Source organism: Ictidomys tridecemlineatus, chromosome 7 (assembly GCF_052094955.1).
Source record: "Ictidomys tridecemlineatus isolate mIctTri1 chromosome 7, mIctTri1.hap1, whole genome shotgun sequence".
Lineage (NCBI taxonomy): Eukaryota > Metazoa > Chordata > Mammalia > Rodentia > Sciuridae > Ictidomys > Ictidomys tridecemlineatus.
Window position 1 is genome coordinate 198,311,077 of NC_135483.1, and position 19,579 is coordinate 198,330,655.

Genomic DNA, 19,579 nt, shown 5'->3' on the forward strand with positions numbered 1-19,579 from the left:
GAGACAGGCGGAGGAGCCTGGCCTGGCCAGCCCGCGGCACGACTGCAGGCCAGGTCTTAATATTAACAACAGAGACGGCAGGGCCTTCAACACGTACCCTCACAGCACTGAAGGGAACAAGAAACTTGGTTTTCTTAAAAAACAACACATCTGATGACACAAATACTCATGAGGAGACAGCACCTGCCTGGCACCACAGGCAGGTCTAGGGCCACATGGTCACCATGACTCCAAGGACGGTGTGTCCCAGGCTGGGTGTCCTGACACTTCCCGCCCACCTGAGCGGGGAGGAGGCATAGCTGTCGGCCGCTCTGCTCCTTGGTCTGGCCACCTAGGGCTGAATGTGGAGGGCTGGGCCAGCTCAGGGAAACCCACTGGCTGCCTGGTCTCCACGGGCTCCCTGCTGCTGGGTGTAGCTTCAGCCAGGCCAGGAGAGCGGGGGACAGGGTAGGGAGCAGGGGGAGGACGACCAGGTGGTGAGGCCTGCAGGCTGGCATGCCCTGACAGTCACAGCACAGCACGAGGGGGCTTCCAGCTCAGCACAGACCTTCTGCAGCTCAGAACAGAGACGCAGCACCGGCTCTCCATGGAGAGTGACCCGGCGCTCAGCGGGTGGACGTCAGGTGGTTCCTGCTGTGTGAGAACCTGCGGAGGAAGGGCCATCACACTACTGCCTGGCCACTTAGACAGACATGCTCCGGGGCCAGGCCCTGGGGCTCTCGGTGCAGGCTGCAGCAGTGCCTCAGGTCTTGGGAGCCGCATGGACTGGCACAGACCCAGCCCCCAAGAGTGCGGGGGTGGGCATCTCCAGGAGGGAGGGGCAGGGAACAGGTGCCTGCAGCGCAACCGTGAGAACCTGGAACCCAGCCCAGCAGCTGCTGGGAGGGCCCGGCCTGTCCCAAGGCACACCACAGATAGGCCTCAGCAGCAGGCCCCACAGGAAGCCACGGGGGAGGTCAGAGGTCAGCTGCATGACGCCATGCCCCTGGGCCAGGGACTTTGTCCCAGACATCAGACCACGGGGCTAAGGGTTGAACTCTGGGTGCCAGACACCCGCCTGGCCTCTCCAGACCCATGAGCACAAACTAGAAAGGGCAAAGGCCACCCTCCCGGGCAGCTCACCTCTGCACTCGCTCCACCAGGTGCACCACCAGCTTGTCGGAGATGCCAGGGCAGGACTCCTCAGCCAGACTGAAGGCGTTCTCCAGCTCCTCCAGGGCACCCACGCTCCCGCCACTCTGCTTGTGCTTCTCTTTGAGCTGCAGAGACACCTGGCCTGAATGGGGGCCTCACCTGGAACCCTCACTGAGTCCCCAGCAAGCTAGGGGTGGCAGTGTGGCCTTCCCTGCCGAGGGACTCCAGTTGCCCTTCCACAAGGCCCACCCTCCCGCTGTGCTCCAGGGAGTCTTGGGCCTTGGTTCTTGGGAGGGAATATGTGGCTTCCTCCCTGCTGTGGTCACAAACACAGTCATATGGGTCCAGTCAGATGGAAAAACACGCCGCCCAGCCACCACGGGAACAGCAGGGCCAGACCCAGGCAGTGTGACCCCGGGGCCACAGCAGCAGTTATCATGGGACCTCCAATCCCGAGGGGCCTCCTTACCGAGGTCACCTTGCCGTGGGACTGTGGGCTGGACCAGTTCCCCAGGACACACGCAAGAGACTGCACCTATGTGACTCAAGTCACTGCCCTGGCTGTCCCTGTATTCTCACCAGTGTCCCATCCTCCCTACCTGGACTCTACCTGTTGCTGTCACCCCAGGGGTGGTAACTGGTGCTCTTGGGAAGGCAGGTCTGAGCCCACCTAAGTCCCAGGTCCAGATCTGGGGGTGGGGGTCCTGGCTACATTCTATTTCTGGAGATGGCTCTCACCTGCCATCAGCAGGTGACACGTGTAAAGACACACCAGAAGTCACATGGCTCTCGGGTGGCCCTGACCTTGAACTACCCCAATCCTTCCCTGTCTGCTGTGTGACACAAAGTCATAGGATGTGCATCCTGTTCAAAGCCACCTGGGATGCCAGAGGGCCTCAGCAGGTCTGGGGACACAAAGGGTCTTTCCAGGGCACTGTCAGTGGTCTGTGGTCTTTCCACTATGAATCCCGACCCATAAGCCTAACCACCATCAGCTGCCGGAAACCTGGAGACCAACAGGAGGAAACCCCAGCTCTAGGCGGTCAGGGCCCCACTCCAAGGTGCTCAGGACAGGTGTCTGGGAACAAAACCGTGGCCCTGGGGGACCCAGCCCAGCCCTACCCTCACCTCTCCAAATACAGGCCGGACCAGCGTGGACAGGCTCTGGGACCTTGGCTGTCTCTTGACAGGCTCTGCAGGCTGAGGGCAGAGACATGGGGTGGGGTCAGGCAACGCTCCAGTCCAACCCACTGTGGCCTCCTCAAGCAGCTCATTTGGGCCCTGTGGAGGCTGACCTCCCTGGAGCCCCACTCCCAGCCCACCCTGTACCCCTACCACATGTGGCTGTGACACAGCTGGATGGGGTGGGGTGGAGGGGTGGGCCACAGCCCCCAGGGCCAGGCCAGGACAGACCTTCTGGGAGCCATGCAGGGCAGTCCCCTTGTGCAGCTTGCCATGTGGGCTCGGCCTGATGGTTGGAGGGAACGTCCAGATGGGGCCCTGCTCCCCGTCCTCAGCCTCGCCATCACTAGAAAGAGGGACGAGTCAGGAATGACCCAGGTGCGGGGAGGGACCTCCAGGGTCTCAAGTGCCTCTCACGTTTTCTGAGGCAGCCCAGAAGTAAGTCGACGTGGGTAGCTCTAACCAAGCCACACCATGCAGGTGACCCAACAGGCCCCTTCCTTTAGCCCAACACCAGACCCCAACCCAGCAAGCCGCCCAGGCCCTGCTTCTCGAGTGGAAACCCCCTTCCCTCCAAAGCACCCAAGGCTATGGGGCATGAAGGCAGCGGGCAGCTCTGGGGAGTGGGGCCCCACATGTCAGAGTCCTCGGAGCTCGACTCTTCGCCATGCCCCTCCGACTTCCAGCGCTTGTATCGGTCGATGAGCTCAGTGAGGAAGGAGGTCTTCTTGGTGTAGCGAGTGATGAACTTGTGCTTCAGCAGCTCCTTGGCTGTGGGCCGCTGGGGGGGAGGGCAGTCAGTAGGCGCCGTTCACCTCCTCTCAGAGGACCACCTCGAGCCCCCACCTCCTCCCTCCACAAGTGCCCAGAGCTGCGAGGGCCGGGCGGGGGTCAGGCCTTACAAAACGGGGGTCCTTATTGAGACAGGCCTCCACGAACTCCTTGAAGGGCTTGCTGTGGTGGCCCTCCAGTGTGGGCGGGCTGTTCTTCGGGATCAGGAACAGGACGCGCATGGGGTGGAGGTCGGAGTTGGGCGGCTCCCCCTTGGCCAGCTCGATGGCCGTGATGCCCAGGGACCAGATGTCAGCCTAGACAGGGCAGCACATGGGACAGTGGCAGCATGAGGCACCTGTGGGGCTGCAGTGCCCGCCCACCTCCCTTCCCACTGCGCCACCTTGAAGTCGTAGGCCGACTGTCTGATGACCTCAGGTGCCATCCAGAAGGGGGTGCCCACGAACGTGTTCCTCTTGATCTGTGTGTCTGTGAGCTGCCCTGCCACCCCGAAGTCCGCCAGCTTCACGTCACCTTGCTCCGACAGCAGCACGTTGGCAGCTGCTCAACACAGGGTAGTGGGCATCACCCTGGGCTCCACAAAGGCCCAGGAAGCCCTGTGCACAGCCACCTAACAGGCCACCTGGAGCCCTGGAGCACTGCCAGCAGGAGCCCACAAGCCAGGAGTCTGGCTCTTGTTCAATGAGAGGCTCATGTCAGGCCTTTTTTTCAACATAAAGGTGGTCACACTCCCTGAGGTCAACCTGTAGAAATGTTCCAAATATTCTGGCCAACTCCTTTTTCCCAGGAGATGGGGACATCCCCATACCTGCTGAGCAAGGTTGGATCAATGCCCCCACTCAGAAGCTATAAAATCCCCTAGACAGTAGGTTTAAGTGGCAACCCTCACACGTCCGCTTGCCCTGTGGGAGTTCTGCCTCTTTTTCTTCTCACTTGAATAAACTCTACTCTTTTACACGTACTCTCCCTCATCTGTGGATTTAATTCCTCTAATCTGCAAGACAAGAACCCCAAAAGAAATTGGCTTGGCGGTGAGCTGCAGGGGTCCGCTGCTGGAGGGTATGGCCCACCATTAAAAACTACAGGCGCCACTCCACAGTAGTGGAGAAGAATCTGGTTTTGCCAGCAGGCATCCCCTGCTGCAATTAGCTGCTGAGACTTAAGCAGGAGTCCTTGGCTGCAGAGGCCTGCAGCCCACCCACCAACAGAAGCAGAGAATCTAGTCTCAAAAATCTGGTTTTACTATGATGAATTCCAAAAACAAAGCAACTCCCCCGTGGGCTCCTGTGAGTGACCCCAACCCAAAGAACAGCTGACATGGGACAAGCAGGAGGCCCCTCACTCTGCTAGCATATCCACCATATAAAGAAAGTCTCAGTACCCTCAGCATGCACCTCCCTACAGAACCAGCTCAACTGGGCTTAGCAAGAAGGGTCACACAAACATACCCCAGACCACAGACAAAGACAAACACTGAGTTTACACCAGCCTGCCCTACACTTGGCGCACAGCTGGTCCCTTTCACACGTGAGGATGTGTGACTAAAAGGGCTCTGTTGTGGTGGAGGCAGCTCAGTGGTGGAGTGCCTGTCCAGCATGGACAAGGCCATGGGTTCCATCCCCAACACTAGCATCCTCTGAAAGCTGAGCAAGATTGGACTGCTCAGCCTCTGGGTGGCCACATGCCCCACACACCCAACTTCTCCAAGGTCAGGATAGCCCAGGGCAGAAGGGAACCACGCCCACCCTGCAGGACCTTTAATGTCTCGATGGATTTTGCGCTCTGAGTGCAGATAATCCAGGCCCTTCAGAATCTCCCTCAGGATGGTGGCGATGTAGGTCTCCTCCAGTGGGCCTGGCTTCAGCTGGAAGAAGACAGCAAGGCCGGGCCTCAGCCCCACCCGCACCCAACCCACCCCCGCTAGAGGAACAGGGGTAGCCCTGCAGAAGGCTGGGAGTCTGTGTTCTCTAAGTACGTTTGAAACAAGTATCAGATGCTGGTCAGGGCAAATGAGGGAAAGGAGGAGCAGAATCTTCCCTTTTAAAGAAGGTAAAACTACATTTGCCTTTTCTGGAAATAGGAGAGCCTGGTCCCTCCTCACCCTGCAGCCTGTTTGCCTGAGGACACTAACCCTGATCACTCCACAGGTCAGCTGAGACCCAGAACCCCTTTAGCACAAACTAAGCAAGACTGTGAGTAGTGGTTCATTTTTGGTTCACATTCCTAACATCTAATGGATTAAGACACCAAAGAGGAGGCCCCCAAAAGCCCCTGACTCAAGGTCTGCAGGTCAGTGGGTCCCAGGACATTGCCTTGTGTAGCTGCACTCACCAGATCCAGTGCAGAGCCCCCGCCCAGGTACTCCATGATGATCCACAGCTTGGTGCCCTAGGCAGAGAGAACCTGTAAGTGCCTGGCAGTAAGTGGAGGGACGTGCCTAAGTGCGGGGTCCATAGGCCAGTACCACCCCTAACCAGGAGTCAGCTAGGGCTCGGGTCACAAAGGGCTGTACCAGACCAGTCCCTGGCAGGAATGCCAAACCAGAAGGGTTCTAGTGGCCCTGCCAGACCCCCGCTCTGATGACACCCCTGGTTCAGGCACATGTCAGACAGACGAGTGCTCAGAGCAGTGTCAGCCCTCTTCACCAACAGCTCAGGCACCAGGTAGCCACATTATCAGGCTTGGCCCTCAGCAGGCCCAGCAGAGGCACAGCCAGGCTGGGCTCTGAGTTTTGCCTGCAGGGGTCCCACAGAGGGCTCTTAGCAGGGCCCACAGCATGCACCTGGGTCACTATGGTCACTGCAGAGCAGCTGACCCTGTGGACTCTACTCCTCTCTTGCAAGCCCCAAGATGACATTTTCTGGAGGGCCTGGTCTGCTCAACTCTCAGGCCTCCCTGCACTTCTGGAGGGGACCCTGGCACTCAGCAGCACCTGCTCCACTCTCCCCCCCACCCCACCGGCCCACAAGACACCAGGCACATCCTTCTGGACCTCAGGAGACAATGAGGCACAGAGCATGTAGGCCCCTCCCTATCCCCACAGGCACCTTCAGGTAGGAGCCAAAGTAGCGGGTGATGTAGGGACTGTCACACTGGCTGAGCACTGTGATCTCCTGCTGGATGTCCTCGATTTCATCCTCGGCCTCCTCCAGGTCGATGATCTTGATGGCCACTACCTCCTTGGTATGGTTGTCGATGCCTTTGTACACCTCCCCAAATGAGCCCTTGCCAATGCGGTCAAGCTTGGTGAAGAGCTCCTCAGGGTCCACACGAGAGTGCTGCAGAGGCCCACAGGACAGAGGGTGGACAGCAGGTCAGAGACCACCCTGCTGGGTGGGGGCATCACCCCCAGCAAGGAACCCAGGGGAGCTCACCTCTATTCTTCTCTGGTTTCTTCTTTTATCCCTTGTTCAGAAAATCTAAGCTTAATTTAACTCTGTTCTCCAAGGAGAAAGGATGGGTCTTAGACAAGGTGGGGTCTGTAAGTCGCAACAATGTAGCACACCAAAGACCAGTGTCAGTAACAAGGTGGGGCCTGGTCCAAAACTCTCACTGGTTTTACTACAAACCTGAAACTTCCCTAGAAAATATAAACTCCCATAAAAATAAAAAATCCAGCACAGGTCAGGTGTGGTGGCACACACCTGTAATCCCAGCTCAAAAGCAAGGCGCTCAGCAACTCAGTGAGACACTGTCTTTAAATAAAAGACAAAATAGGGCTGGGGGTGTGGCTTAGTAGCCAAGTGCTCCTGAGCTCAATTTCTGGTAAACCCCCCCCCCCAAAAAAAATTAAAGATCTAGCATGGGCTAAACACATCCTTGGCACTCCTGAAAGCCTTATCCCTTAAAAGGGCATCCCCCTCCTGAAGCACTGAGCTGATGCCAATGCTTTCTTGGGTGCTTGATTCTAGACATCCAACCAACACAAACGGCTTCCCTTCATAGTCCTCAGATGGGGACAGAGCCTAAGAGTTGCTGAGCCAACAGTGCAGAAGGTGCTCTGTGCACAGCCCAGCACACTCCAAGGGTCAGCACCAGGCCAGCAGAGACTGTGTCCAAAAGAAGGCCCAAACCACACTCTGGACTTTGAGCCAGGGCTGCCTGAGCACACCAGGCAAAGATGGCTCCTGGTCTTCTGTGCAGAGGATAGACAGAGCAGAGGTCCTCCAGGGTGCCACTGGGCACACCCTGGCCTCTTTCCATGAGACGTCCTAGGCCTCGAGGACATTGTGTACCACAACCCACTGACATTGCTGTCTCCACAGGCTCAGGTGAGGAGCTCCCCTAGAGTACCAGTGCACCCCAGGGCCCGGGAGGCTGGGGGCCTGGGCGAGGCTGAACCAGGGCTGAGGGTGGGTGCCCTGAGTCTTGTCTGACGTATTCTAGCCTGGCCCAGGTCTCACTTGCACTAGAAGTGCCTCCCTACCAATGGCACCTTATTACAAGTGGCTAGGTACCAAAAGGCAAAATCACACCTTGTCCTACCACAGCCACTGACCATTCCAGTGCTAGCCTCTCAGTCCTAACAAAAGGGCCTGTCCTGGAGGGGTGTGCTCACCATGCTTCTGAAGCCCCATCCTCCAAGAGCAGACACCTGTGCACCACAGCTGCCTTGGTGCCAGGCAGACTGAGTCCCGTCTAAGACTATGTTTCAATCGAAAATTGTCGACTAGCTGCCTTCCCAGGGTGTGTGACCAAGGAGGGAGGGCGGGCACAGCACAGAGAACCACCTGGAAAGCACAGAAGCTGCCACTTTGTAACCCCTTTCTAAGCACCAGGCTCCACAGATGACAGGAACTTTGTAAAGTGTGCCCAGTGGGAATGGAAAGAAGGGAGGGAGAGGAACCCTGGGACAAGACCAGAAGCTCAGCATGGCAGCCTCCTGATCCTTCCAAGCAGGCTGGCTGTGCTGCCCACACTTCTCTGGCTTGAGTAGTTAAGAGGCAACCAGTCCAGCTAGTGATCTTCCTCACTGCCCAGTCCTAAAGCCAGTGCACACCATGCAGTCCTAAAGTCCCAACTGAGGTATCTTAGGCAGAGAAAGCTGAGTGCTCCCTGGGGTCCCACTAGCTGTGCTGGCCTGGGCAGGCAGCATTTGCCCCCACATCTCCACTCCTATTGACATGTTTGAAAAAGGAGCCATAAAAGTCCATGAGATCATGGCTGATTGTTAGGCTATTCTCACCCTAGGGGTGGGCAACATAGACCAAATTAGATCCAGGCTCTATCTGAAAGGAAAGACCCCTAGAGGTCTGCGCGCTCAGCACCAACTCAACCGCCCACCGGGTGCTGATGGGTAGGTGGTTCTGTTCTGGGTGGGGACCACCCTGTTCCTTGCTCAGTCCCAAATACCAGGTCTAAGCAGCAGCTCTGCTTCTCCTCCACCAGGCCCAAGGTCACCTTCTCTGCCCCCACCATGAGCCCACCGATGATTCCCTGGCACTCTACGATGATGCCTTACCAATCCTTCTGCTTCAATCACAAACCCACCCTGGCATAATCCCAAGACACTATGAGGGAGCTGAAGCTGTCCTGGAGACTTCAGACTGCCTGGCGCACACCCCCTGTCACTCTGAAGACACAGTCCATTGCCTTCTAAGATGGCCTGAGAAGAAAACCTGGCAAAGGCGGGGCACCATCACCCTCCAACTCTCAGGGCCTTCCCTCTCCTCAGAGTGTCTTACTGCTCTGCTCCTGCCCCCTCTGAGGGCCCAGAGTCATGTCTGCCCAGGGCACCCCCAGGCCAGGCACTCACAACTCTACTGCCTCAGAGCAGAAGAAAGTACAGATGCCAAAGCAGAGTTCTGGACTCAGCAGGGAAGGTGGCAGCCTCAAGCCCCACAAGCCTTGCTTTCTGGGTGCTCAATGCCGCGGTCAGTCAGTCTTAGCAGAAGACCCTATAATTATAAGCTGACCCTATAATTTCATTATAAGAACAGCCCTGTTCCCAAGGCCTCCTGGTGAAAGAAAGCTAAGCAGCTCACAATTCAGGGGTATATGATTCCTCATCAGGATGGTGGATATGATGGACTGCTCGGAGCCTCAACTAGCTCTGGCAATAGAGACCCCAGTTCTCCATATCAGCCCTCGGGTGGCCAGGTCTGGGGGGCTCTGCCTGTGTGCCAACTTGTCTTGTTACTCATGAGGAGCAACCCATGTACACGGCGGGAGATACCCCTGCCACCACCCAAAAGGGAGGGCTCGGTGCTTACCACCTGGCAGGAACTGGCCAGGTGGAGGGAGTAAGTCCAGTACAAGTGAAGGCTGTGGGGGCATTGTGCCCTGTTATCCCAGCATAGCACCCACAAGGTCTCTTGCCACTGTCACAAGTATCTCACAGCCGAGCGGAGCCACTGGCCCCAGACAGAGGTGCTCCCTGCCTCTGCGGTCCCTTCACCAGCATCCCGTGCTCCCTCCACAGGGCAGCATACAGTTCCATTGTGTCATTCTGTGACCCACAGAAGCTGATCCTGCAGCTCTTAAAAATAGGCTGAAGATGGGTTTTTCTCCCAGGATCTGCAACATGTAACTACCAGACACGAAATGGCAAAACCGAAGGAAAATCGTTGGCTTAATTCCGCCCCGGTCAGCAAGCCCCGTCGCCGTCTGACCACACCTGGCCTAGGGCTTCCAGGCGGTTCCCGGTTTCCTCCAAGGAGCGGGGACCCAGTTCCTGCCCCAGGTGGCGGACGCGCTTCCTGTGCCTCGCACGCCCAGCGCTCAAGGACGCGGCCCCCGGGAGGAGGGCCCACGGCGGAGGGCCCAGGGCAGTGTCCGCGGCAGGCGAGCGCGCACCGCGCAAGGGTCGGGCCGCCCGCGGGGCGCTGGGAGCCGGCGGCCACGGCCACGCAGCGGGAGGCCGGCAACTGCCTCGGCCCCGCGGCCGCGCCACGCTCCTGTCCCGCCGCTCCGCAGCAGCAGAGGGCGGGGAAGGCGCCTCGGCCTCCCGGCCTCGCCGCCAGCACCGGTGCCCGGCGGGCTCCGCACCAGCGGCCCCGCACCTGCTGACCGGCGCGCCCGCAGGGCCCCCTCCGGCCCCTCCGCCGCGGGCCGCGCCGCCAGGCCTGCGGCCGCCGCCCTCCGCCGCCACCACCGCCCGCACGCGCGGCCGCCGAGCCTCACCTGGTGCGCGAAGCCGCGGAGGTGAGCCATGTCCGCGCGGCCGTCGGTCCGCGGCCCGGAGGCCCGCTCGGCCCGCTCGCTCAGGCCCCTGGGGACGCAGGCCGCTCGTCAGCGGGGTCGGCCGGGAGGCCCCGCCGGCCGCCTCCCTCCGCCCGCTTCCGCCCGGCCCGCGCCCCGGCCTCCCCGCCCGGCAGGCGCGGCCCGCCCACCTCCGGGGGGCTCCATCCCAGCCTCCCGGCCCGCTCCGCAGCGCCCGCGGGCTCCCAGCGCCGCCTCGCTCTCCCGGAACGCCCGGGGCCCCTAGCCCGCGAGAAGACCGCGGCAGCGGAGGCGTCGTGGCGGCCGCGCGGCTCTCTGGGACTCCGAGTCCCGGCGTCCGGGCCCGGCAGCCGCGGGACTACAAGTCCCAGCAGGCTGCGCGGCGGGCGGGAGGGGGCGAGGCGCGGGCGAGGCGCAGGCGCGCCGCGGGGACGCCGGACCACGGGGTCGGGCTCCTGGGAGGAGCGGGCGGACGGGCACTCCCCGCGGTCCGCGCGTCGCGTGCCCAGTCGGTGTGTTCCCTCCGGGACGGACGCTCGGGCTGGGAACCCGCCGCGTCCTCTCGGTCCGCCTGCCTCCCCCCAGCCCCAGCGCGGCCGGCGCCGGGATCGCGCACCCGGGCCTGAGAGAAGCCGCCCAGCACGGCCTGGCCCCTCTGGTCTCAGTGCCCCGACCTGGGACCCCAAGACGGGCTGCTGCTGGTAAGGCTCAGGGCCTGACCCGCGGCCGGGTGGTGCCCCCCACCCAGCGAGGTCCCGTGGGGCCCAGGCCCGAGTGCGGCGGCCTCCCCGCGGCCTGTGCTCCTGCCCCCGTTTCCTCCCCGCGCTCCGCCCGGGTCTCTCTGATGGTGCATGCGGGACGGCACCGTGCATCCCCAGCTCTGCACCTCCCGCCCCCCTGCACTTGACGTTGTTCTGTTCGTGGCTTGTCTTCCCAAGAGAAAGTGGGCTCCCGGCGAGCGGATCTGTGCCCACCATGGTGCCAGCACAAGGCAGGGACTTGGGCCGTTTGTCGGTAGACGTGAGTGCTTGTCGGCGAGGTGCCTTCAGTGACTGTAACCAGGTGCCTGCCACGGCTTTGATGCTGTGACCCGTGGGCCCTGCCCTCCCCAGGAGCCCCGGGACTCCGCAGACTTCATCTGCTGGCGGCAAGTGGCCATACACCCTCCACCCTTGGGGCCTCCCCTGTTGCTCATATTCGCTGATGCTATACTTCTATTCTTGAATTTCATCTCTCAGCTTTCATATAGAATTTTTCTTTTAGCAATCTTGTGCATATGGTGCTGGGGATGGATCTCCGGGACTTGCAATGCTAGGCAGGTGCACTCCTGCTGAGCTACACTCCCAGACCGAGCAATCCCGTTTTTTAAAACATTTATTTTTTAGGTGTAGATGGACACAACACAATGCCTTTATTTTTTATGTGGTGCTGAGGATCGAACCCGAGTCCCACCCGTGCTAGCGAGCACTCTACCGCTGAGCCACAATCCCAGCCCCATAACTTTATTTTATTTATTTATTTTTATGTGGTGCTGAGGATCAAACCCAGCACCTTGCACTTGTTAGGCCAGTGCTCTACTGCTGAGCCACAACCTGAGCCCCTGAACAATCCCATTTTTAAAAAAAATTTTTTTTAAGAGAGAGAGAGAGAGAGAAAGAATTTTAAAATATTTATTGTTTAGTTTTCGGCGGACACAACATCTTTATTTGTATGTGGTGCTGAGGATCGAACCCAGCGCCACGCGCATGCCAGGCAAGCACACTGCCGTTTGAGCTACATCCCCAGCCCAACAATCCCATCTTTAACTTCCAAGAAGTCTTAGTTTTTCCTGGTGTCCTCGCTTTCCTTTTTGGGAATATGGAAATAGTTCTTGCTTTGTGGCTCATGAGAATGACAAGTGACCAGCCTGGTAGGTGCTGAAAAGACCATTCTTTTTATTGTTGGCACAGGCTGACCTTAGAAGGGAGAGAGAACACTCGTGGTGAAGCTCCAGCCCTGGGCCAGCCTGGGGCGGGGACCCGCTCCTAGTTAGGACGGGTAATGAGCTGCAGTCAACTGACACGGAAACTGAGATTCCAGGAGATAAAGTGGCACCCTCAAGACCACGGTGAGAACATGGTAAAGCCAGGATTGAACATAGCCTGTGTGTACTGTGCTACAGAGGATCCAGGTGACCATGTGTGCAAAGGTGAGACTCGGCCCTGGAGAGAAATGGGTCAGGGTGAGCCACCTGAGAACACCGTACTTGGGCCACCCTCTTGTTTGACAGACAAAGAAATGAAGCCCGGGGAGGGGAGAAGTCCCAGGGATAGCAGCACAGTCTGGGTTACTATCAAGCCCCTCTGCACTAGAGTGATAGTTTGGGCACTTGCTGTTCCTGTTCCTTACTGGGGGCCTGCTCACTTGTCAGAGGGGAGCAAGAAAGGGTATTAGAAGGGAGACAGGGCCAGAGATGTCCAGAGGCAAAGGTGAGTGACAAAGCCAGAGGAACCTTGGCCTGGAGTCTCCTCTGCCGGGTACAGGTCCTGGAAAGGTTGAGAGAGGATCCAGGAATGTGTGTGTATGCCTAAGTGTGAGTCAGACCACACAGCACAAGTGAGGCAGGGAGGCATCCAGAGAGAGACTCACTGTCCCCAAAGAGCCCCTGAAGTGTGGCACTTGGGTGGGCCTCACAGTGGACTGCCCACCCAGCCTCCCCACAGCAAGGCCCAGCATTTGACAAGACCCACTCGGAATGCTGGCTCCTTACCTGCTTCCTATCACCTTGTTCTTGAACATGTAGCTAAGGATCACTGAATGCTTTTTTTTTTCTAATATTTTTAGTTGTTGATGGATTTAATTTAATTTCTTTATATGTGGTTTTGAGAATTGAACCCAGTGCCTCACACATGCCAGCCCCACGATCACTGAATATTTAGGAAGACTTCCAATGTGGACCTCTGAGACCAACATAAATTGAAAAGAGGACCTAAGCCAGGTATGAGAGTGTGTGCCTTTTCATTCAGCTGCTTGGGAGACTGAGGCAAGAGCCTCTGTTGAGCCTGCAACCACATGAGAAACCTGTCAGCTGGACCCAGCTGTGGACTGGAGAGGATGACAGTAATGTGAGGAGACGAAATCATAGGAATCACTCAAAAAATAAACAGGGAAACATAGACACTTAGAAGTTCAAGACTAAGCCAGGCATGAAGGTGCATGCCTGTAACCCCAGTGGCAGGGGCAGGGGGCTGAGAAAGGAGGATCGAAGGTTGGAGGCCAGCCTCGGCACCTTGGCAAGGGCCTGAGCAATTTACTGACTTCCTGTCTCAAGATTAAGGGCTATAGATTAGCTCAGTGGTGAAGTGCCCCTGGGTTCAGTCTCTAGTATTAAAAAAAAAAAAGTTGAAGGCTAGTATCTAGTCGCAGTTCCAGAGTAGAAGACAGTACAAAGACATCTTCAGAATTATCTTGGAAGTGGACCCTGTGGTGCAGAAACAAGCCAGAAACAGAAGATCCATGAGCAAACTCAATGACAACTGTTGTGAAGCAATAACCGATCTATGCTGCGAACTTGTTTCCCTTTCTTTAATTCTTGTTTTAGATGTGATATTATGTTGTGTTTACTCAAGTTCACAACAATTTATGTAGGCTTTGTAAAATGATGTCTAAAAAGCAAAGATCAGCTTCAGAGCTATAGTATTTAAGATTCATGAAGAACCACGCCTTACCTGAGATAAGGCTCTATGTCCCATCTCACTGCATGTGAAAGTGACTATGAAAGAAGTAGGCCAGATTTCAGTGCATTTAAAATTGTGTCCAAACAGGGGATTATAATGTATAACTCTGCCAAAATTCAAGGTAGCTATTACATGAACTCAACGTTTTTACTCTTGATAATTTTATTTTGTAGTTTTCTTAAATGGTCTAAAGATTGCCTGTTAATGTTTGGCAAAGGTACTGCTTTAAGAACTCACAACCTGGGTTAATTTAAGATAATGAGTTATCACCTACAGGATAGAGAGATAGACATTAAAGCCCAGTATTCTTAATATAAGGCTGTTGACATTAATTTGCTGGATGTTTAAGATTAAAGTTTTAAAATTAAATTAAAAGGGCCAAGAAAACCAATATTTGGCTCTTGCCCTCTGAGTCAGTCTGAATCCAGGGAGCAGGGGACTTCTCCAAAGAGCTTTGCAACTCTGGGCCACATAACCTCCCCATCAGGGAGATTAATGAGACCAGTGGAGGACAAAAAGCTAGTGCATTTGCTGTGAAGAGGAGGGTCATCAAAGAAGGGAGACATCCCTGATGCTTCCAAGGGAAGCCACATGGTCAAGCAAGGCCTGGACCCATCCTAGCGCAAATGGCACTAGTGGAACTGAGAAGCTGCTGTAAAGTTCCCCCAGGACTCCCAGGGAAACTCAGCTGACTGTTAACAATAGATAGAAACAAAAGTCAGTTTGACTTGCTTCATCCTAAACATTTAGCAAAGACAGTCGAAGCCAAAACACAGCCATTCCTAGGCATTTTAAATGATAATAATAGTTAAATGTAACCTCCAAGAATAAGTAAACTGGAGGCTGCAAAAGAGACAGGAATGCCTGATAACTATCAAAAGGGACTGCCAGAGTAGTTTTCAGTTTAAGGCCTTTATTCCTAACCTACACAGGTAGGCTTGGTGTTTACTAGTATGGTTATCCAGCCGTAATAACAGAATTAAAGGTCTCTCTATTAGACACAGAGGTCATTACTAGTAAAAGGATTTTGGAAGACCAGATGACATTAAATTATTAAACTGTATCTTAAAGGGAAGGACATCTGTAACCCTAAAAGTTAAGTGTTGTGTTTACATCCCTGACAATTACGGCAATGTGACAAATATCCTTAAAGACTCACATGCTGGGATAGAAGCCATGTCCTCAGCAACTTTGTCGTGGAAACAATCTTAGCTTCTGGTTCTTGGTACTTCCTGGTGGAAAACATTGTTAGTCTCTGTCTTTGTTATCATACTCATTGGCATATTCCTGTGCTGTGGCATTTATTGCTGCATCAATCTGGTTCCAGTACTAATGAATTCTTGTTTCTCTTATAGACTCAAATGGCCCTCCAGCCTATTACTTCTCAATCAGACTTCTATCATGGACCACTCGATAGACCCGATTTTTAAAGGGGGACTCCAAACTGTTTGCCCCACACCGTCTGTTTTCAGCCTGAAGAAGCCAGAAGGATCTTTGCCCCCTTTCCTTACAGCAGTAAGGAGTTCTGAAATTAGAGGGGGGAATGAAGGCAGATTTAAAGTTAGGTGGTCAGTGTAGTTAGGTAAATCGGGTCTAATATCATATCGAGTGAAGTCTAAAATGGAGGCCATCCTGGGAAACGCAGGACAACTCATGGAATGTTAATGAAGTCCAGGAAAGGCCCTAGGCCAAAGTCCACCCCAAAGAAATGTTAATGGAACCCAGGGAACAGCCCCCAACAGATTTGGAGACAGCCCATCCCAAGAAGTGATAATGAAGTCCTTCCTGCCCAGATTAATTGTTTGGCCCACCTGCGTCCCACCCCTCGGGCCTTCCAACCTACGTTCTGTCACCAAAACGATAAAAAGGGGAGACAACCGCATTTCCACGGATTCCACCTCTTGGGTCCCCTTCTTCCTCCGGGAGAAGTCTTTTCTGCTGTCCTTTAGTAAACTTCTAATCTCTACTCTGACCTTGCCTCTGCGTGCTTTTCTGGTGTTATTCTTCCACATCAGAGAAGCAAGGACTCGTCACCGGCCAACAGCGGTAATAGTGGCACATTTATACCAAGCCGCAGATTGCATGATCAGAGATTCAGAGGACTCTGAGGTATTAGTTAAACCTCTAGCTTTTTTTTTTTTTTTTTTAATATTTTTTAGTTGTAGTTGGACACAATATCTTTATTTTGTTTTATGTGGTGCTGAGGATCGAACCCAGTGCCCCACACATGCCAGGCGAGCGCGCTACCACTTGAGCCACATCCCCAGCCCCAAACCTCTAGCTTTTGAAAATGCTAATAAAGTTTGCCAAGAAGTGATTCAGTTGCCTTGCTGATTATATCCACCTTTGTGCCAGTGTCAGGCAGGTACATCTGCAGGGATTAGCCATAGCCACCACATTAAAACAGGTTCTATGGACTCCATCAAAGGAGAGCCGTGATGGAAGGCAGGGTTTTAACTGTGGGAAAACAGGGCCAGAGATTGCAGGCTTTTGCCCAGTCAAAGAGATGTGCCAGGCTTCTGCCAGAGCCATGGGGGGGGGCAACCACTAGGCAAGGGAATGGCATGCCCAGCAGGTGGTCACAGGCTACCTCCACTGATGCCAACACTCCACTGATGCTACCTCCCTGCCCACAGTGGGGTGTAAGCTCCAGGTCGGGGTCCCTCCCTCTAGCCCAGACTCACGCGCAGGCTCAACCTCACGGTTAATCTGTTCAGGAACCAGGAGTTTGGAGCTCCATCCAGCTTCAGAATTCCTACTGACTCCAGAGATGAGTCCACAGTTTGTTCCTACAGGGATTTATGGGCCACTGCTGCCAGATACAGTAGGTTTAATACTGGGAAGAAGCAATCTAACTCAAAAAGGAACTCAGTTATTACCAGTGTTCTTGATGTAAATTTTAGTGGGGAAATTAAGATTATAGTTCAAACAAATTCCATTACTCGGCTTTCTCTAAAAGATAAAATTGCACGATGATTTTCTTGCCTTGTTGTTCTGCAGGGAAAGATTCATCAGACAGACCTGGCAAATTTAGACTCCAGGTCCCTGGACAGATCCTATTGGGCTCAATTTGTTAAGCAAGAGTTTCAGGTGGAAGATGACCAGAGTCTTATTGGAGGGTTCTTCTGCCCGGAGGAATCCAAGTCACCCTAAATAGCCACTCTAAATCTTAATATTTCAAATAATTAACAAATAAAACACAAACACTCAGAAATACATACAAAAATGAATATAGGTTGGGGGCTGTGGCTCAGCAGTAGAGCACTTGCCTAACGTGTGAGGTCCTGGGTTCGATCCTTAGCACCACATAAAAATAATTAAAATAAAGGTATTGTATCCAACTACAACTAAAAAATAAATATTTTAAAAATGAATAGATACAAAAGTGAAGCCCCTGATAGATCAAAGTGGCTCTGGTGGTTTATTTAAGGGGTACATCAAAGGCAGGAGTAAGGTTTCAAGGGTGGAGTCTGGCTTTGTGATGTCTTGAAGTCAGCGGGCTGATTGACATCTTGGCAGGTCACACCCATCTCAGGTGCTGAATGGGATTTTGGCAGAGCTTGAGGGGGAAGTTCACCTGCGCCAAGCTGTCGATCCCTGTGGGGAGTGCCCCAGGGAGTTCTCTGTGCCAGACTTCTCCCCTCGGAGGCTTCAATGTGTGGCATAGTCCACACACAGCCCACAGACAGCTTGTGACCAAGAGCACCCTTTACTGGATCTTAGAATTAACTATAAAAACTTTAAGGGCATAATAGATACAGGGGCAAATAAAGCAGTCATCTCCAGCAAATTTCGGCCCCAAAATTGGCCTTTGCATACTGCACCTGCTAGTCTAGAAGGAATGGACACCTCTCAGTGCTCAGTACCTCCAATGGGAAGGCAAGGGTGGCAATAGAGGATTCTTAGAACCTTGTGTCCTTGTGACTTTACCAGTGAATGTCTGGGTTGAGATGTTTTGAATAGCCTAGGAGTATTTTATATATATATTTATTTGTAGATGAACACAATACCTTTATTTTATTTGTTCATTTTTAGGTGGTGCTGGGGCTTGAACCCCGTGCCTCACACATGCTAGGCAAGCACTCTACTACTGAGTCACAACCCCAGACCCTAAGAGTATTATTAATAACTCCTAAATCTATGGTGTCATCTCAAATGCTTGATCAAATATCTATTTCCACTAAAGGATTAAAAGGAAATCAACAAGAAGGGTATTTACCTATAAATCAGTCTTCTCAACAAAGACAATTTAAATTATCTAATTCACCCAAACAAAATTCTTAATGGGGTAATTGGTTTTTTCCCTGGCCCAGAAAACAACAGAGAAAATTAATCAGCTGTCTGTTGATCTTGCTGGATTGACCAATGGCCCCTGACAGGTGAAAAACTCCAAGTAGCCAATATTTTAGTCCAAGAACAACTTCAAGCCAGTCATATTCAGACTCATCTTAGTCCGGGGAATACTCCAATTTTTGTGGTTATAAAAAAAAATCTGGCCATGGGGCTGGGGCTGTGGCTCAGTGGTAGAGCACTTGCCTCGAATATGTGAGGCCCTGGGTTTGATCCTCAGCACCACATAAATAAATAAAGACATTGTGTCCATCTATAACTTAATTTTTAAAAATCTGGTAAATGGAGATTATCATATGATTTTAGAGCAGTTAATCATATTATGGAATCCATGGGAGCCTTACATCCCGGACTTCCCCTCCTACAGTATCCCTCTTGATTATCAATTAATACTAATAGATTTAAATATTTTTTTCACTATACAGTTGCATCCAGATGATTGTAAGAGATTTGCTTTTAGCATCTCAGTTATAAATTTCAAAAAGCCAGTTAAGAGATTTTGCTAGAAAGTGTTACCTCAAGGAATGACCAAAAGTCCAACATTGTGTCAAGATCTCATTGCGCAGCCTAGAGCTCCAATATGTGGACAGTTCCTTGATGCATATATCATCTGTCCCAGGGATGACTTTCTTCTGGCTAGTTCAAGTGTGCTTTTGAAAATTTTTGCTCAATTAAAAACTTCACTTACTGCAATGGATTTATGCATCGCACATGAAAAGGTATGAAAGGCTTTTCCTTTCAATATTTAGGTAATTTAGTCAAAGAACACACAATGCATCCACAAAATCTACAAATAAGACTTGATGGTTTACATACTCTTAATGATTGTCAAAAGTTACTAGGTGTGGGCTGGGGATGCGGCTCAAGCGGTAGCGCGCTCGCCTGGCATGCGTGCTGCCCGGGTTCAATCCTCAGCACCACATACCAACAAAGATGTTGTGTCCTCTGAAAAATAAAAAATAAATATTAAAAAACAGTGGATGTGTAATCGATGTGATGCTGCAATCTGTATACGGGGTAAAAATGGGAGTTCATAACCCACTTGAATCAAAGTGTGAAATATGATTTGTCAAGAACTATGTAATGTTTTGAACAACCTACAATAAAAATTTAAAAAAAAAGAAAAAAAATTCTCTCTCTCTGTCTCTCTCTCTCTTTAAAAAAAAAAGTTAGCCTTGTTTGCCTCAAGTCTGAACACTCAACCCCACTCAAGGCTGAACACCGGACCCCCATCCATCTGGTGC

The 19,579-nt window shown here is 53.4% G+C and overlaps 1 protein-coding gene and 1 long non-coding RNA gene across 4 annotated transcripts; one reads left to right on the forward strand and one right to left on the reverse strand.

Annotated features, from left to right (window-relative positions):
• Positions 1 to 108: 108 nt before the first annotated feature.
• Positions 109 to 10,597, reverse strand: Stk25 (serine/threonine kinase 25). Its single transcript, XM_078018441.1, has 12 exons — positions 10,440 to 10,597; positions 10,231 to 10,318; positions 6,156 to 6,386; positions 5,440 to 5,496; positions 4,864 to 4,972; positions 3,491 to 3,648; positions 3,219 to 3,404; positions 2,952 to 3,097; positions 2,548 to 2,662; positions 2,263 to 2,334; positions 1,123 to 1,259; positions 109 to 645 (listed from the first exon to the last, which is right to left on the reverse strand). Exons 2-12 carry the CDS (start codon positions 10,258 to 10,260, stop codon positions 606 to 608), a joined length of 1,281 nt encoding a protein of 426 aa, XP_077874567.1. The 5' UTR covers positions 10,261 to 10,318; positions 10,440 to 10,597; the 3' UTR covers positions 109 to 605.
• On the forward strand, positions 7,222 to 15,957 carry LOC106145343 (uncharacterized). 3 transcript variants are annotated; one of them, XR_013424501.1, is made up of 5 exons: positions 10,568 to 10,970; positions 11,208 to 11,416; positions 12,219 to 12,457; positions 13,136 to 13,246; positions 15,341 to 15,957. It is a non-coding gene; the product is annotated as an uncharacterized LOC106145343 (long non-coding RNA). The 3 variants fall into 3 exon arrangements; XR_013424502.1 differs by lacking the exons at positions 10,568 to 10,970; positions 11,208 to 11,416 and adding an exon at positions 7,222 to 7,379; XR_013424500.1 differs by lacking the exon at positions 11,208 to 11,416 and having other exon boundaries at positions 10,576 to 10,970.
• Positions 15,958 to 19,579: the final 3,622 nt, after the last annotated feature.